General features: G+C 40.5%; 1 protein-coding gene across 1 annotated transcript in view; it reads right to left on the bottom strand.

The window, feature by feature from the left end:
• Positions 1 to 1,719: 1,719 nt before the first annotated feature.
• The window catches only part of LOC115946490 (uncharacterized), a 64,043-nt gene continuing 47,453 nt past the window's right edge, over positions 1,720 to 18,309 (bottom strand). Inside the window, exons 17-20 of the mRNA XM_031048830.2 lie at positions 12,277 to 12,360; positions 10,580 to 10,703; positions 4,748 to 4,838; positions 1,720 to 3,616 (exon numbers count right to left, since the gene is read on the bottom strand). Coding sequence (XP_030904690.2) covers positions 3,542 to 3,616; positions 4,748 to 4,838; positions 10,580 to 10,703; positions 12,277 to 12,360 — 374 coding nt within the window. The 3' untranslated portion in view covers positions 1,720 to 3,541. The remainder of the gene's footprint in view (positions 3,617 to 4,747; positions 4,839 to 10,579; positions 10,704 to 12,276; positions 12,361 to 18,309) is intronic.

Here is an 18,309-nt window from a genome sequence, read left to right on the forward strand (position 1 = left end):
TTTGCCTTCTTAATGACAGCTAGCTTTAATCCTCAAAACATTAGGGTCCATTTCAAGTAAATCCGGAAAGGAAATCAGGATGAAACCAAAGAAGAGGAATTGCCACGAGGAGGAGACTCAGATTCTTACTACCATAGGAGGGTTTCAAAGGACTAAGGAGAGAGCTGTGACAGTTCTGCAGTGTAATTTCCTCATACCCAAAGCACTAAGGACCCTCCTCTCCCTCCCCTAGATCTACTCACTCATTCTCAGGCTCTGACAGAACAAGCGTTAGGGGCAGTAGACAGCTCTCCAGAACAGCCTCACTTGTACCTCACAATGGTTGTGAGCATCCCTGTCTGCAAAGCACTTCAAACAACATCAAGTCATTTCTGAATGAAGCCATTCAGATTCCTGAATGGCAACCTGCAACACAACACTTTCTGCTTTCAAACCTTAAGGGCTGCAGTCCTATTGCTTTGAAACTGCTATGATGCAAAGTGAAATCTGAAAGGTATACTTACAGTTATTTTTTCTTTGCTCTGGTCCCTCCTATTTTAGTGGGGAAAGGGTTTCACTGGAGCTGGCTAAACTGAAAATATACTTTTGCCTGGCACATCCTTTATCTTGGGTCACTTGTATAGTAAGTTCTGTACCTTTAATACACAAATTGCAGTGGGAAAACCACTGAAATATTAAAGAGCAAATATTGCCAAAGTATTTGCTTGAACTGTTAGCTGCTATAGAATACTTTTAATGATAAACCCCATGATTTATTTTGAAGAGTTAGGTGAGATGCAGTAAGAAACCTGTGAGAGGTAAGAGAATGCAGCCTTTGTTTTGTAGAGTGGATAAGCCACAGCACAAAAACATCCCACATAAGAGATGTAAGCCAGTTTCCACTGCACTGAAACATTATATAGGACCTTATTTTATACACAAGGCACTACCATTTCCATCCTGCCCTCACAGCTAACACAGCAAAGGAAAAGCAGGAAAGAAGGCAACTGAAAGGGTAAGTTCTTGTCCGTGTGAGGAACAGCCTTGGTTTAGCAAGCACGCGAACTGCTTTTAAGTGACTGAGGTCAAACCAATGCCGACTGCATACACACTCACGTTTGAGCACAATGTATGTTTTACCAAACCTTTCTCAATTCCTCAGCCTCTATTGTAGATTAAGAAACAAGTGCAGCTTTAACCAGCTTTCAGGTCAGCTGGGATTGCTGGAACAAATATAGGTTCATGAATTCAAAACATGTTAAGGAGGTCAAGGAGAATAAAATCCTTGGATAGGGATTTTTGGAAGCTGTGATTTGCAAGAAAAGTATCTGAAAAGCAATGCCCACTTGGTTTAAACTGCTGCACTGAAAGAAATAATGGGACAGAAAGCATGTTTGTGAGGGATGGTTTCACAGCATCCAAAAGGGCAATTCCAGAAATAAAATAACTCCTTTGTATTCCCACATCCAACTCATTGAACACTGTACCATTCTTTTCACCTAATTGCCCCTTCCATTGTAGAGGTGTAAATGACCAGCTCTCCAAAAAATAGTATCACTTACTTTTTCAGGTTTTGTATTTAACAAAGACCAGGGACAGAACAGATAAAACTTGAAGAGAGAAGGGACAATGCATGAAACTGCAGGCAAAGGAAACAACCCCAAAACATAGAATCTTTGAACAAAGTATCACTCTCTTCTTCCAGCAGAAGAAACAACATAAATAACTGCAACAAATCTGTTCTTTATAAATGTTCACTTTTATTCAGAAATTGTTGCATACACATTTATAGAGTCACTTTAGCAGCATATTGAGTGAACTGCAAGTACTTACTGTAGCCTTTTTATCCTTGTAGGATATCCTTGCTACCAAAGTCTACCACTTTTTCATTTCCTCTCAATACCTTTGTCTGTTTTGTTAAACTGTTTTGTTAGGCTTCCACATTATTAACAAGAATTTTCTAACAAACAAGGACTGTAAACATAAAACCAGCATGCTGTTTTCCCCTTGAAGTTATTAAGCTGGATATTTTTCTGCAATGAAATTACTCATTTTTACAACTACAGAGAACCATGCTGTATACACAGATTGTACTTATGACTTGCTAAGAGAATAGTATGTTTAGTTGGATAAAGCATTAATTTATGATATCCTCAATGCAAATGAACAAAACCACAGAAAAGGTGGGAATAATCATAGTCCTCACTAGCAATCAGAAGGCTAGGAAATTAGTATTAGGGGTAGCACAGACAGAGATTTAGGAACAACGGGTATTTTGCTGACAATTTAAAATATTTTCATAATTTTATCTCATTTGTCAGCACTAACAATTAATAGTCTCCCCAAAATAATGGAAAATACTGATTTCTGAATACGTAACGCCTGAACATGTGGAGTAATATTTCTGTGGCTTCTGCAGAGGAAATACACACAGTTGTCGGGCCAGAACTTCCACCCTGACACTGTCCCAGGAAGTATGATATGAACTTTTAAGTCTCTGCTTAATCAGGTGAAGTAGTTTAACAGTACCTTAATTTGAACATGCTATTCATATTCTGTAGGAAGGGAGATGGGGAGGTCATAACTGGGAGTCAATAGAGAGATGGAGCATGCTACATTCAGCATCTTATTCCTTCGCAGCAGGAGACAGACCTTTCTGTGGGAAGTTTGTGGACCTTTCTGTGGGAAAACCAATGCAAATGACAGCCAGATAAGCTTAATTCAGGCAGGACTCTGCTGCACAAAATGAGGATTTAACAGCCCTGAAACAAAATGAGGTATCCCCCTGACACCCAATCCCCTTCCTCCCTGCCAGGATGGCACTATCACAAGAGAGCACAAGCAGGCAGACTATCCTCATCTTCAGATTTAATCCCACACTAAAATCTGCAATTTCCTAATAGTCAGTGCTTTCAATCGACAGATTAACTAGTAAGAGATGTTGTAAAATATAAAAATGAAGCCTGTCATTAGCTGGACAAAGTGCTGGAAGTTTGGTGGATCACCATCAAAGGTCAGCATTTACTACCAGTTACTATGTAACAACAGCAATTATAACTTTCCTTTATTGCCCCACAGAGAAAGCTGCTCCCCAGTACCAGACAGTGCTGACTCTGCAGCAATGCACAGCAGGTTATCCAGCTCACTCTACACACAGGACAGTTGATAGGATTGCAACTAGATCAGTCCATTTAATTTTCAAATAAAGACTGACAGAAGGAAAAGAGAAATGGACTGAACAGGAGGTAATTTCCATCTTCAAACAAAGTTTATCTTATTATTAAATGTTATGTTGCATTTGATTAATTCTGTTTTACAGAAAATAAATTAATTCTTCATCCAATGTATTATCTGGACGGGAAATGTCATCAGTCACAGACAAAGCTATTAGTTTTGTATTACTCAAAACATTTTCTAATCTGTGCCATATAGCTAAGCCTCTGAGAGATAATTGTCACTAATTTCTACTCTTTAAGAAAAAAGAATATCTCAAGAAGCCAGTTCTTGTTAATAACATGTTTTGATACCACTCAGTGTTAAAAGCATATGTATTAAACACCTGTTACTCTATCAGTGATTTTAAATCAGGAACATTTTTAATCTGGAAATCCAACAGCATCTGTCCAAGTGCTTTGCCCTGTAAGAAAAAGAACAAAATGAACATTTCATTTTACTATCTTAAATATACCAGCTCTGTAAATTAAATTAATAAAAACAGTTTAGTAAGGTATTTTTCCTATAATCAGGGTGAGAATTCAGTATGTTTTGTAGGTTTTATGAATACTTATCTCTAAATATGCTTTTACATAAATTTTGGGTGAGATTTTTCAAGCCTTGGATTGTAGGTTATCCAAACTTCTATTTATCTTTTCCATTTATTTGGCTTTCTCACTTGTGAATCAGTACAGTTAAATAAGAACTATACAGTTGAATTTTCAAGCATTCAAGCCTCTAAACCAGAACAGACTGAATAGTGTCTTCAACTTATTTGGTACCTAGTACTAAATTTATTTGGGGTTCAGTTCTGCTATCTGATTCATACACAGCATCACCTTATTTTGTGAACAGTCGTCTTGACTATGCAGAACTTATTTGTGGACATAAGCATTTCTCAGCCTATGGTGGCAGAACTGTGCTTTGCTGTAGCCACAGGATTCCTCATTAAGAGCTCTCATCTTCAGGTTTAGATGTTTCAAATATTTAACACTGAAATTGTATGCTTGCAAAAACAGATAGTTTCACATTCATGTATTATCATCATCAACAAAACAGATCACCTATGCATCTATTTTTATCTTCCACATTTATATTAATTATCAGTGTTTTAACTATAGAGTCATAGGCTAAGCTTGAGGAGCTTTTGTACATTTAATGGTTCCTGTATACACTTGGAAACATTTAATCAGAATTGTCTAGTAATTCTGCATTCTCCAGAACAAAGCAGCCTTTTCTGAGAAACTAATTTTGCTGGTGCATCTAAGCACCAGCACAGCACACCATAAAAAGCTTAACTGATTCAAAGACTCTCTGAATAGTTCCTTGTACCCATCCTTTTCACCAAATACTCTAAATAACTTTCTGCTTCCCTAAATCTTTTAAGGTTTGAAAGCAACATAACTAGATAATGTATATAAACAGGAAATTAAAAGGAACTAAAGAGTTAAAGCAAAAAACTTAACAGTTTCAGCCTAAAAGCCGGTTATAAAGAGACTGTTTAATACACGGATATTAAAGATGATGATGTTAAAATCAATGCTTTGATACGTGCCTGTGGGTCACTTCTTAGGGATGCTATGCCACCACCACCAAGGGAATTCTTCAGAACAAAATTTAATCCATGGATTCCTGGCAACTCGTATCTGTAAAATAAAATCCACACATTGGTTCTCAGGAGATTTTGTATGAAACACTTGCACAGATCACCAAGCAAAAGACAGCATGCAAAAATTTCATGCTACTGACGGCACCCCACTACTGAGTCAAGCCTAAAAGTTAAACAAAAACAAACCCATGGTCTTCCCTGCCTTCTTGTTCCTTCCCCTTACTCCAAATCAACAGCCTGTTACAGTTTTACAGTAGTACCATAAAGTAATCATTCTCCTCTTATTCAAGTTCAGAACTCCTTCATTTGTCATGAGGTCACTTTCTACTCCTCCCCCTGCCCAAGAGTTGAAGCCCATATGGAAAACTCCGTAGACAAGAGGTACAAGATCCAACATGAACTCAGAGAACATAGTGGCCAGAGGGAAGTATTTTTAATATTTTCTAGTTCTGTACTGAAAAGTACAATTACTTAATTCCTGGAACTCACTTTTGCTAACAAAGGCTGCCAGCTCCTTGGTAATGCATCCTCTTTATTACTGAGAAATAACTATGAGTCACTAGATTAAACCCTTAACTACAGATAATAGCAAATGAAAAGTACAGGTACACTTCAATGCTTTCTTGCAGCCATGTACTTTGCTCAGATAAAATTTTATTTCAGTGTTACAAACCTGTTTTTCTGTTTCATTGCCACTCTAAGCATTTTTCCATCCTTGCTTTTGACTGGTGCATTTCCAATTTGGAAACTTCCATAGAAGTTGGAAAAATGGCTCTGCGGTTTCCTAACAAAGTTGTTTCAAATTCTATAAATAGATCTACAGCATATTTCCATTTGCACAGATTTTCAGTGTTTCGTCATCTTTCTTATATTATTGTTTTCCTTTGGTTTTGCTTTCCTCCAATATTTTCTTTGTCTAACAACTGGATAGCTTTCATTTTTTTTTCCACAGGAAAAGGATTTAGTCAGAATGTGACATGAAGAACCACTGAGAAAGATTATATCCAATTCTTGCTCTGTCTCCAGTTGTGTGACTGCTGCAATTTGAATCCCACTTCCTCCACCACCACCTATTTTTCTTTAGTCATCTATCTGATCTTCATCAGTTTAAGATGGATCCCTCCAAACCTGCTCTCTGAAATAGACATGATTCTTGCAGTGCTCTTGTACTGCTGATTTTGTCATTCTGAGGTTAATCTTTTTCAGCTCCTTTTCAGCATTGTAAAAATTATGGCTTTCTGACATTCACCACCCTTGTATCTTGGGCATATGACCCAAACCTCTCATGGAAGGAGATGATTCCACCAAACACTTCAGTTCTCACTATGCTCTTGCAAACAGTAGTTGTGGAATGTCTGCACCTGTCTGCTAGGCAAGACACTGTTTTCGCTGTCCCTTGTACTCTTTCATTATGTCCTGGTTTTAACTGGGATGGAGTTATTTTTTTCTCCATGTAGCTGGTGCAGTGCTGTGTTTTAGTCTGAGACCAATGCTGATAACACGCCCATGTTTTAGTTGCTAAGTAATGCTTGCTCTGATCAAGGACTTTTCAGTCTCTCATGCTCTGTGAGGGAGGAGGGGCACAAGAAGCCAGGAGGAAGAAGAGACAGGATACCTGACCCAAACTAGCCAAAGGGGTATTCCATCCCATAGCATATCATGCCCAGTACACAAACTGGGGAGGAGCCACCCAAAAGGGATCAATTGGGTTGGGATGGGTATCAGTCAGTGGGTGGTGAGCAGCTATGCATCACTTATCACGATAGTCCATTTTGGTACCCAATGTGGGGCACAAAGGGTTGCGATAATGACAGATCTGACCAGAGTGTGTCAAAACATTATAAACATTCACTGTATTGGTTTAATAGTCACTGGCCACAGTGCTTATTTACTTGCTCTCAAGAGTTGTTGCAGTTGGTCTCAGAGTTAGATTATTTAACACCTTACTTGCAGCATGCATTCCCTGATGTGATGTTTATTATCCTTGGGGCCTGGCCTAAGATTATCATTCTGCTGTACTTTGTAACACTGGGTTTATAATACGATAGAATTGCTGACCATGAAACTAATCCGGTATGTGTAGTCAGCATTGCTGTCACCTCTGTACTTCAGGAGTCATCTATTGGGAACTGCTAATAATTACACCTTTTGCCTTTTCTCCTCGGAGATCCAGCCTATGGGGAAGACATCTTCTACATCTTCCTTCCTACTGACATCTTTGTTCTCCTCCAGGCTAATTACAGTGTCTGAGAATTTTACCGTGTTTGTTTGCTATAGAGTTTGAGAATATTAAGGGTTTTGAACACCAATACTCCAACTATGGTGACAAGCACTGCAGCCACTCTAACAGCCAACATTACCGCACTCTAATATTATAATTGTTAGTTATTATTAAGAGGAAAACTGGTGTTAGCATTCAGCTGACCTTCCTTCAAAACTAGTTGAGAGAAATCATGCTTAAAGTCAAATCCAGTCAGAAGGCAGGAAAGTTTGATTAATCTAACAGTGCTCTACCAGACAACAGGAATACAAGGAATAAAGCAATTTCCACAATAAGTCATCTACATAATTTGCTAAATGTAATAGCATAATCAACTACGTAGCAGGATCGGAGAATCCCACAAAATTTTCAACCAAGAAACTCAACACAAATTACCAACAACCATATACTATGAAAACTAGAGGTCTATACTGTATTACTATACTATACTGTAAATTTTACTCTGAAAAGCTAGTGAAGACTTCGAGGCAGCAAGCAGTCTCACAGCTGGCAAATCTCTCCACAAGAACTAGACTTACGGAATATGTATTACAGAAATTAATACCTCAGCTCTCAAAATAAGCTTCATGAAAATCAATCATTTAAACAAATCATGACAGAAACTGAAGAGTGCACAACAGCAGAAGCACATGAAAGTGGAAAATTTTCATTTCACTTTCTGCAGTCATTCTGGCAGAGGGAGTATATAACACAAGCAACAGATCTTCATTCTGAATATCAGAACTGCACATTCACTTCAAGTACTTAAAGGAAATATTTACTGTAAGATACTCTAGCTAAAAACTAGGATTACAAAATTATATACAAAGGTCAGCATTTTCAATATTTTAAGTCCTGGTTGAAGAATCTGAGCATCCAAAATATTTCTGCACAATAAATGCACTCCCACAAAAAAAAAAAAAGAAAAACCACTATAACCATCCTAACAGTCTTGAGCAGCAACAATACATTAACCAAACTGTTGACATGCATTTACCCAGCATAATCTAGTGATTTAATTAACTGAGATCTAAAGGAAGAAAATACTACTTAGTTGTACAATTCAATAAAAAATTTTAAGAGCTCCTTTAAAAAAACACAGAAAACAAATAAATCCTTCACAGAATACCAAGTCTGTGACAGGAACCAGTAAAACAAGGAAAATTCACTGTTCTAGCTGAACTCTTATGCTTATGCACAATGGGGTGCCTACTTAACTACTTCCTTTAAAGTGCTGTCCGTACATATTCAAAAAAGTCAGGCTTCCCTGTGAACTTCTTGTTAAAATGCATAGAAATAGTAATGCCATTTAAACCAAGGAAAAGACAGAATTCCCCCCATCAGAGGAATGGAGGAACTGAGTTCGTAAGCTTAAAGAGGTGCTTCCATATGAGATATACTATAGAAAGGTAGTTTTACTCCCCAATAATAAATATACTTACAAAAAAAAAAAGCGATCTAGAAGCATCAGTATCCTCATCTCTTGTTCTTCAGCCCTTAGTAAAAATATCCCATAAGAAGAAATTATCTGTCATTTTTATTTCTGAGCAATGGGATGCTCAAAACATGAAGAAGATAATTGTATCTCAGAAGATGAAACCAGCAAATTCTCAGAGGATATTTTTACTATGCTTCTTAAATTACTAACCTAGTATTACTAAATTAAAAGTTTCTTATTCCATATTTTAAGATTATCAGGTCTTTTACAAATGCACTCTACACAGCATAGGGAACAATCACATAGGTTTGGGGTTTTAGGGTATGGGCCTGAGTGGGTTGAAAGACCATCTTTTGTTACTATGTTACCTGAAAATCTGGAAGTTTAGGAGATTTCACTGTTCTCTATCAAAATAACCCCATCTTTTATCTGTTCAGTGTACCTATTTAACAGTTTTAATGAGAAACAATGAAAGGCAACTGGTTCTGTTTCCATGTAGAGCCATGGCTGGTATGGTTTTAGTAGCAAAACTAATATATATGTCTTAACCACTCAATTTAAATAAAAGAAATGAAGGAAAAAGAAAGAGTAAGAGAACTCCTTTTATGACAGTTAAAGCTAAAATATAAAAAAGTAATTTAAAAAGAAACTATACAATCTGAAGCACATGAGCATAATCCTTATAATCCTAAATATTTCCACAAAAGGATTTACTCTTTTTCCCTAGTAGTTTTTCAATTCACTCACAGAGCTCCATTATCACATCATTAAAGGAAGCCAAACCCAGGAACAGATAATCTAATTAATCAAAATAAATTGGCTTCATCCAGACACAGCAAACTTAAAACTTTTATTTATGAACATAAACAGCATTAAGGAACAAAAATGAATCAATTTCAAGAAGTATCATTAAGAGGTTTGACGTTTTTTATCTTTTCTCTGCTGTTTCAGAGGAAATTCGATTACATTTCTCAGTATCACAATTTATCAGATACATAAGATTTGTTAGCACTTACAAAACAGTGGGTGAGATCTGCACTGAGCCGCTTATGAAGACAAAGAACAGCACTTACAACTCAAAGATCAGGGGTTAAAACAATTCAAAGCTCTCTCTGAGCCCTGAGGTGCACCCTTCTGACTCAAGCTCTTTGAATAAGCAAAAGAACATTGAACAGTTTATCCATTATCAATGGAAATACACGATTTTGGCAGAATCTCCACATTTGCAAAATAACTGACTTTGTTATCAAAACATATTTTAGAAGACTAAATGGTTTGTTGCAATATTAAGCTTTTGTTTGTTTTTTTAAGAGAAAAAGATTTAAAATCTGTTGACTGTTTTGTTGGACGTCCTTAGGAGAATGAGCCCTATTATTTTACAACATCCTACAGTAACAGTGTATGTCTCGTTCGCTCAGGAAGGTTCCTGAGCATCAGGTGAAGATATCAGGAAACCAAAAATGTTACATATGCTGTCTGCTGGCAGACAATATGCTTTTGTAGGTGAATACAAGGTACAAGTGCCCTGTCTGCAATGTATTCTCTTTCATATTTTAAACAGGGAAATTAGCTGCGCATTTGGAGCTTTTTCCCTTAAATTCTGGCTTGGTATGTATCGAAAAAAATGGGTCAGAGTGTTGTACTCAAAGGAATATTTTCTCTCAAGTAAGTGAACTTCACAGGATGAGGCATGTGTCTGATGGCTGTGGTAGCATTTTGGGGATTTCAAACTGCCAGTTCTGCAGTGGCTGTCTTGGGAAGCTTCAGTTACTAAGGCTCCTGCAGTCTCAAAATGGTTAAGGAACAATGGAAAGTTAAATTTCTCAGAGGACATTAAGTTATTTTTATCTGGTAGAGACATTCTGTACTGGAACAGAACAAAGAAACGGCCCCAACACTAGTACGTTAATTCTGGGAATTTAAATACCTTCACTAAACTGCCTTTGTCCAGTTTCAACAGAGGCCCAACTTCGTGTTCCTTCTTTAATGACTATAGTTTAAGTTACTATTTGAAAAGGCAAAGAAAAAATACTGAAGACAGTACCCATGTTTGCACTATTTATGCTAACAAGCTACTCACCTTGTTACTAGTTCTTCTTCTGTTTTTTCTTGCTCTAAAAGGTGTTGGAAGTAGTTCTCCAGGGCTTGAGCAGTTAAAGTTTTCTTTAGGTATGGGTAGTAGAGAGGATGCCGTGCTATCACACCTGTTGGGTATAACTGGTGTTAGTTAGAATAGGGGTTGTTAAAACCAGTTTGTATTTAGGCTTTCAAAACTCATCTGTGATCCTCTTTTTAATTGAAATTGGTACATATGGATCCTCTTTAATGAGCTCTTGAATAAAACACAACAGTATGACAGTTTTCCCTCTATCCGTAGAGGCAGAGTGGAGCATAACATGAAAGAACGCTCCCACACTGTGACTGTTGGACTTTTTCTGGCTGCAGTTCCTGCCACTGTAAAGACACCTGAAGAACAACAACGACATCACAACAAACAAGCCACAGGCAGTTCTCTTCCACTAAATGGTTTGCAAGACTTAGACAAGTAATTGCAATTAACAATAACAAGGCACCATCAGTGACTGAAGGTTTGGTCCTTGCCCCCCCTCCTAAGCATGAGATCCTGATGTAAGTGTGAGAAGTTACATTTTTATTGCTGTAAATACACTTTCATAAACTTCAGGTTAACTTTATGCTGAAGCTGAGGCTCCACAGCAGGATCAGGAAAGCAGACTGGTGTCACAAGAATTTTTTTCTCTGTGGACTTTGAAGCCAAATAATCTTCAAGGTCAAGTTTGTTTTGTTATTGTTGTTCCTTAATAAAGCAGTAGTGTCTTTATGTCTGAGGAAGTCTATTAGCTATGCATCATTCACAATCTGGCAATGCTATATTGCAACAGTGGTCAACCATGAGTAAAGAAAAAAGGAAATAATAATTAATAATTATTAATAACAATAAACAAAACAATAATAAACAACAATTCCTTCATTCAACCCAAAAAACAGTTTCACAAACAAGGAAGAGAAAACTATATCCCTAAATATAAATGAATAAAATTAATCATTTTTAGCATGACAGCAAATCAAACCCCAAACGCACCTTTAATTCATACTGAGTTTTGAACACCACACGCTCTCATCTTCCAACAAGTAAGAGAGCCAACTGTTGCATGCAGAAGTAAGGAATAGAAGGAATTATTAAACAATGCAAGAAGCAGCACATCAAGATAGAGAGATTCACACTTAAATAAACCATTGGGATTAACAGTATAATAAAGCCACTCTCTTACATGCAAGAACAACATTGGTATTTCAGAACACTGTTGTCATTTTAGCCATATATATGTCACAAAATTCGCATATGGAAATATTAAAAATGATCAAACAACCAAGAGACTACATGACACAACATATCCATGAAGGAGTAGCAACTGACATGCAAAGGAAACCTTAAAAAGGCATTTTTTAACTTTATTTCTTAACTTTGCAGCCCTAAACAAAGATTCTTCTTTGCATGTATTTTTTTTTCAAGACATTCAAGTATTTTTTCTTAGCACCTTAGATTTCAATAGCTGCTGCACATAAAACTACCGATATTTCATTACAAAAAAATCCTTGTTTTATACATATTTGTTGTTTCAGCACAGAGACAATTAAAAACACCCCACAAAAATCAAGTGATGTGAGAGATTCACGAAAGAATAAGAACAACACTTGATACTAAAACTTATGTGAAAATCTCACATCAATTCAGAAAGCAAAAAAAAAGAAAAATACCTATGTTTGCAGAGTTGTCTTTGTCTCCACTTCTAGTATAGGCAAGATCTTCTAAGCGGTAAGTATGCGGACCACTTGGCAGATCTATACAACATGAAAATGAATACATTTAATGACAACTGCAAACAGTAGTACGTTTTGAAGCAGTAACTGTAATTTTAAGTGTATACTTTCTGCATTGCTTGTAGTATTCCTGAAAACATTTCTGTAAAGCTTTCTTCCCACAGGAACATCTAGAGAACAAGAGGTGGGGCTGAAGGTTAAAACTACAAAATTGATCCCTCTTGCTCCATCTCCCAAATCCCTATTATCTTTTTACAGCTGAATGCTGTGCCAGGCATCATCTCTTCCACCACCTTTGAATATGAAAATTCATTTTCATCTTAGCAATGTGGTATCTCTGAAGAAGGCAGAGCAGCTTCCTGTCATTCCTTGACTAGGTTACAGCTTCTGTCCCCTTAAATCTCTTTGCTTCCAGTGCAGGTGGAAAACACATGTAGCTGCCACCATCCTGATAACTGTGTAAGGTCTGTTTATTCTGACAATGTCTGTAGAGAACAGTCACAATTTAAAATTCGTTTTCAAGACAACACGTGTGTCTGACTTTTACAGCCACTTACAATAGTTACTAATACAGCTGCATAGAAGAAATTCAAGATTTCTTTTTCAAATTACTAATTTGAAAAATTAGTTGCTGAGGTGAGTGTCTTGTGAGAGGACACCTGCAACACCGGAGCAGAGCGGGGGGAGATCAGTGTCCAGGAGCCTCACCTCAGAGCGACAAGAGCCACTGAGGAGGGAGCTTCAAGTCCTCAACAGGACTTGCCCAGGAGCCGGCAGCTCAGCTACCGCGAGGAGGTGACTCACCGGGGGCGGAGACAGGAGGGGTGGCACCAACTGCGAGGGGTTAAAAACCTGCCCAGGGAGTGCGGCGACCAGAGCGGGCAAACAGAGCGGGCAAACAGAGCAGGTCGAGGCAGCTTGACAGAGCGGACAAACAGAGCGGGTCGAGGCAGTTTGACAGAGCTGGCAAACAGAGCAGGTCAAGGCAGTTTGCACGGGCAGGCGAGCGGGATGGTGAGCACTCGCCGATGACCAGGGTCTGGTCTGGGAGCTCTGCCTTGGCTGCTCAGGCGGTGGCCAGCGTAGGCACCCAGACAGAGCCAATGAGAGGGGAGGCTGCAGTGCAGAGCTCGGAGTGTAGAGAGGGCCTGCACTGGTCTGGTGAGGGAAAGGTGCAGAATGGGCAGGGCTGCGCTCACTGCTCCCTGATGGAGGTCCTCCTCCAGCAGGTGGCTGAGCTACGGGATGCTGTCAGTAAGCTGCAAGATGTCAGGGAAGCTGAGAGGAAGCAGGACTGCTTGCTCCAGGACCAAAGAGCACAGGGGCCTCAAGATTCCCCTCTAACTCATGGAGGAAAGAAGGAGGCTGTTGATCAGGGAAGCTGGGAATTAGTAACAAAAAAAAAAACAACAAAAGGAGGGAGAGAGCAATTAAAAGCAAGGGGCTTCCTCCTAAATCTGCTGTACCCACCCAGAACCGCTTTGCTGTCCTGCAAGGGGCTGATGAGGAAATGCACTTGCACCAGAAACAGTCGGCTGGTGCACTGGTACAGAAGATCTCTACTGGTGCCGCCAGGAAAAAGCAGCGTGTTGTAGTAGTAGGGGACTCTGCCTTGAAAGGGACAGAAGCGCTCATCTGTCTGATGACATGAGCCCTGACCCGGTCGCAAGGGAGGTGTGTTGCCTACCTGGGGCATGGATCAGGGATGTTGCGGAGAGCCTGCCTGCTCTAGTAAGTGCCACGGACTATTACCTGCTTCTAGTGATACATGTGGGTGCTAGGGATATAGATAGTAGTAGCCTGAGGAGTATAAAGAAGGACTACAGAGCTCTGGGAGAGGTGGTCAGGGGTTCTGGAGCTCAGATAGTCTTTTCGACAATTCTGCAGGACACAGGGGAGGACCTTCCAAAGGCAAGGAGGATTGGACAGGTTAATAAATGGTTAAAAGGGTGGTGTCATAGTCAAGGGTTTGGGTGTCTTGGACATGGGGCCCACATTTGTAGGCCAGGCCTACTGGGGGCTGGTGGAACTGCTCTGATAAAGAAAGGGAAGAGTGGCTTTGCTGGGAGGCTTGCCAGACTTGTCAAGGATGCTTTAAACTAGTTGTGTTGGGGGAGGGGAGCATCATTCCATCCCAACACACCCAGTCAGTTGCCAGCACCTATAATAAATGCTTGGAGCAATGTAGTGATATTGTAGCCACTCCAGCCAATGAGCCGGTTTCATTTGGAGCTCGGCTCAGATGCCTCTATGCAGATGCCCATAGCACAGGGAACAAACGAGGAATTAGAGATGTGGGCACATCTACGGGGCTATGATATAATAGGCATCACCAAAACATGGTGGGATGGCTCCTTTGACTGGAGTGTTGGAATGGAAGCTTACAGGCTTTTTAGAAAAGACAGGCCGGTAGGAGGGGAGGGGGAGTTGCCCTTTATGTTAGGGATAGGCTGGAGAGTATGGAACTCTGTCTGGGGACAGGTGATCAGTTAACAGAAAGTTTGTGGGTAAGGGTTAAGGGGAAATTGGTGATGGGACACATTACTGTGGGGATATGTTACAGACCGCCTGATCAAGAGGAACCTGTGGATGAAAAACTCTACAGACAAATAGGAAAAGCCTCACACGCACAGGCCCTTGTTCTCATGGGGGACTTCAACCACCCTGACATCTGCTGAGGTGACAGTATGGCCCGGCACAAGCAATCCAGGAGGTTTCTCAATTGTGTGGAAGACAACTTCCTTCTGCAAGCAATAGAGGAGCCAACAAGGAGATGTGCCGTGCTTGACCTCATGCTCACCAACAGGGAAGGGCTCATTGGAAATCTGACTCTCCAGGGAAGTCTTGGATGCAGTGATCACGAGATGGTCGAATTCAAGGTCCTCAGGACAGTGAGAAGAGTGTGCAGTAAGCTCACTGCCCTGGACTTCAAGAGAGCAGACTTTGGGCTCTTCAGGAACCTACTTAGCAAGGTTCCATGGGATATAGCCCTAGAGGGCAAGGGGGCCCAAAACTCTTAGTTAATATTCAAGGATCACCTGCTACAAGCTCAGGAGTGTTGCATCCAGACTAGAAGGAAGTGCAGCAGGAGGGCCAGGAGACCTCCTTGGATGGATAAGGAGCTGCTGAGAAAAATTCAAAGGAAAAAATAGGCTTATAAAAGGTGGAAACAAGGACAGGTGGCCTGGGATGAATACAGGGATGTTGTCAGGGTAGTTAGGGACCAAGTTAGGAAAGCTAAGGCCCAATTGGAGCGAAACTTGGCAAGGGATGTTAAAGATAATAGGAAGGGATTTTATAGGTACATTGCAAATAAAAGACAGAACAGGGACAACACGGGCCCTCTCTGGAACCTGTCAGGAGAACTGGCTACCCTGCATTTGGAGAAGGCTGAGGTTCTGAATGACTTCTTTGCCTCGGTCTTCACTGGCAAAGGCTCTGACCACAGCACTCAAGTCTTGGAAGGCGGACACAGGGACTGTGAAAATGAAGACCTTGGGCTCACTGTAGGACAGGATCTGCTTCAAGACCATCTTAAGAACCTGAATGTACACAAGTCCATGGGACCTGATGAAATCCATCCGCGGGTCCTGAAGGAGCTGGCGAATGAAGTTACAAAGCCACTGGCCATCATATTTGAAAAACCATGGCATTCTGGTGAAGTTCCTGACAACTGGAAAAAGGGAAATATAACCCCCATTTTCAAGAAGGGAAAAATTGATGACCTCGGGAATTACAGACCAGTCAGTCTCACCTCTGTGCCTGGCAAAATCTGGGAGCAGACTCTCCTGGAAGGCATGCTAGGGCACATGAAAAACAACAAGGTGCTTGGTGACAGCCAGCATGGCTTTACTAGGGGAAATCCTGCCTGACCAATTTGGTGTCCCTCTAAGATGGGGCTACAGAAACGATGGACGGGGTGGAGCAGTTGATGTCATCTACCTGGACTTGTGCAAAGTGTTCAACACTGTCCCACACAACATCCTTGTCTCCAAATTGGAGAGACATCAATTTGATAGGTGGACCACTCAGTGGATAAAGAACTGGCTGGATGGTCACACTCAAAGAGTTGTGGTCAACGGTTCAATGTCTGGCTGGAAACCAGTAACGAGTGGTGTCCCTCAGGGATCGGTGTTGGGACCAGTCTTGTTTAACATCTTTGTCGGTGACACGGACAGTGGGATTGAGTGTGCCCTCAGCAAGTTTGCCGATGACACCAAGCAGTGTGGTTCGGTTGATATGCTGGAGGGAAGGAATGCCATTCAGAGGGACCTTGACACACCTGTGAGGTGGGCTGATGCCAACCTCATGAAGTTTAACCATGCCAAGTGCAAGGTCCTACACCTGGGTGGGAGCAATCCCAGGCACAGCTACAGGTTGGGCAAAAAGGAAATTCACGGTAGTCCTGTGGAGAAGGACTTGGGGGTGTTGGTTGATGAGAAAATGAACATGAGCCAGATTCAATGTGCACTTACAGCCCAGAAAGCCAACTGTATTCTGGGCTGCATCAAAAGGAGTGTGACCAGCAGGTCGAAGGAGGTGATCCTGCCCCTCTACTCTGCTCTCGTGAGACCTCACTTGGAGTATTGTGTGCAGTTCTGGTGTCCTCAACATAAAAAGGACATAGAACTGTTAGAACAAGTCCAGAGGAAGGCCACGAGGATGATCAGGGGACTGGAGCACCTCCCGTATGAAGACAGGCTGAGAAAGTTGGGGATGTTCAGCCTGGAGAAGAGAAGGCTGCATGGAGACCTCATAGCAGCCTTCCAGTATCTGAAGGGGGCCTATAGGGATGCTGGGGAGGGACTATTCATTGGGGACTGTAGTGACAGGACAAGGGGTAACGGGTTGAAACTTGAACAGCAGAGGTTTAGTTTGGATATAAGGAAGAAATTCTTTACTGTTAGGGTGGTGAGGTACTGGAATGGGTTGCCCAGGGAGGTAGTGAATGCTCCATCCCTGGTCGTGTTCAAGACCAGGTTGGATGAAGCCTTGGGTGATACTGGTTTAGTGTGGGGTGTCCCTGCCCATAGCAGGGGGGTTGGAACTAGATGATCTTGAGGTCCTTTCCAATCCTAACTATTCTATGATTTTGTAAATATTTTAGTATTATCTAAAATAAGGTCATAAATGCGCTACGGGAAGCCAACCTTATTTTTTAACTTGTTGATGTCTGAAATTGGAATTTCAAACCCTTAGGAACATAAAGATTGTTGTGTTTCAGTGAACAGTATTCATGTTAGGTATTTTTATCAATTTACATGAATACATCAAAAAAGCAAACCCACTCCTGCCCAAATCCAGAACAGTTTATATGTGAGGTTTGATGATTAAGTTATACAGCACAGACCTCTTGAAATAACGAGGATTAGTAGGCTGTCACCATTTCATTTCTGTTCCCCAAAGCCAGAGATGAAGTGCTCACTTTGCCACCGAGTTCCAGTTGTTTGCTGACAGGACTCATCTATATTCCTGACTCACAGTAGGCTTCTCACCCCCCAGCTGCCCTCCTTCTCTGACCCCTTCCTGTTGTTTTCTGATCCTTCTGCACACAAGTAACAGCTCTTCCCTCTCTCTGCTCTCAGACACCAGTAGGGGGAACATTTGGAGCAGAGAAGCAACAGCCTTCCTGCTCTGTCACAACTTCAACCGGAAACATGCCATGAAACTTCTCAGAAAATATCAAAGACTGTATTTACTTAATTGGGGAATATTACTTTTGATTAACCATCTCCATTGTGAGAGGATCTGAAAAAGTCCAGCTAAAGGTCACTGTTAATTTTGGACAAGACTACCACACTTCATACACCACAAAAATCATTATTTTTAATAAATTCATTCAATATAGCACTAAAGAAGAAATTCAGTCCTTCTTGAAAGGCTGAAGTATGACAATGTTTAAACTGTATAAGCTGTAGAAGTCTTTTCTCCATCAGACATTCTTTGACAGTCTCTCTTTAAACAAAACCA

The sequence above is a fragment of the Melopsittacus undulatus genome, chromosome 7 (assembly GCF_012275295.1).
Source record: "Melopsittacus undulatus isolate bMelUnd1 chromosome 7, bMelUnd1.mat.Z, whole genome shotgun sequence".
Lineage (NCBI taxonomy): Eukaryota > Metazoa > Chordata > Aves > Psittaciformes > Psittaculidae > Melopsittacus > Melopsittacus undulatus.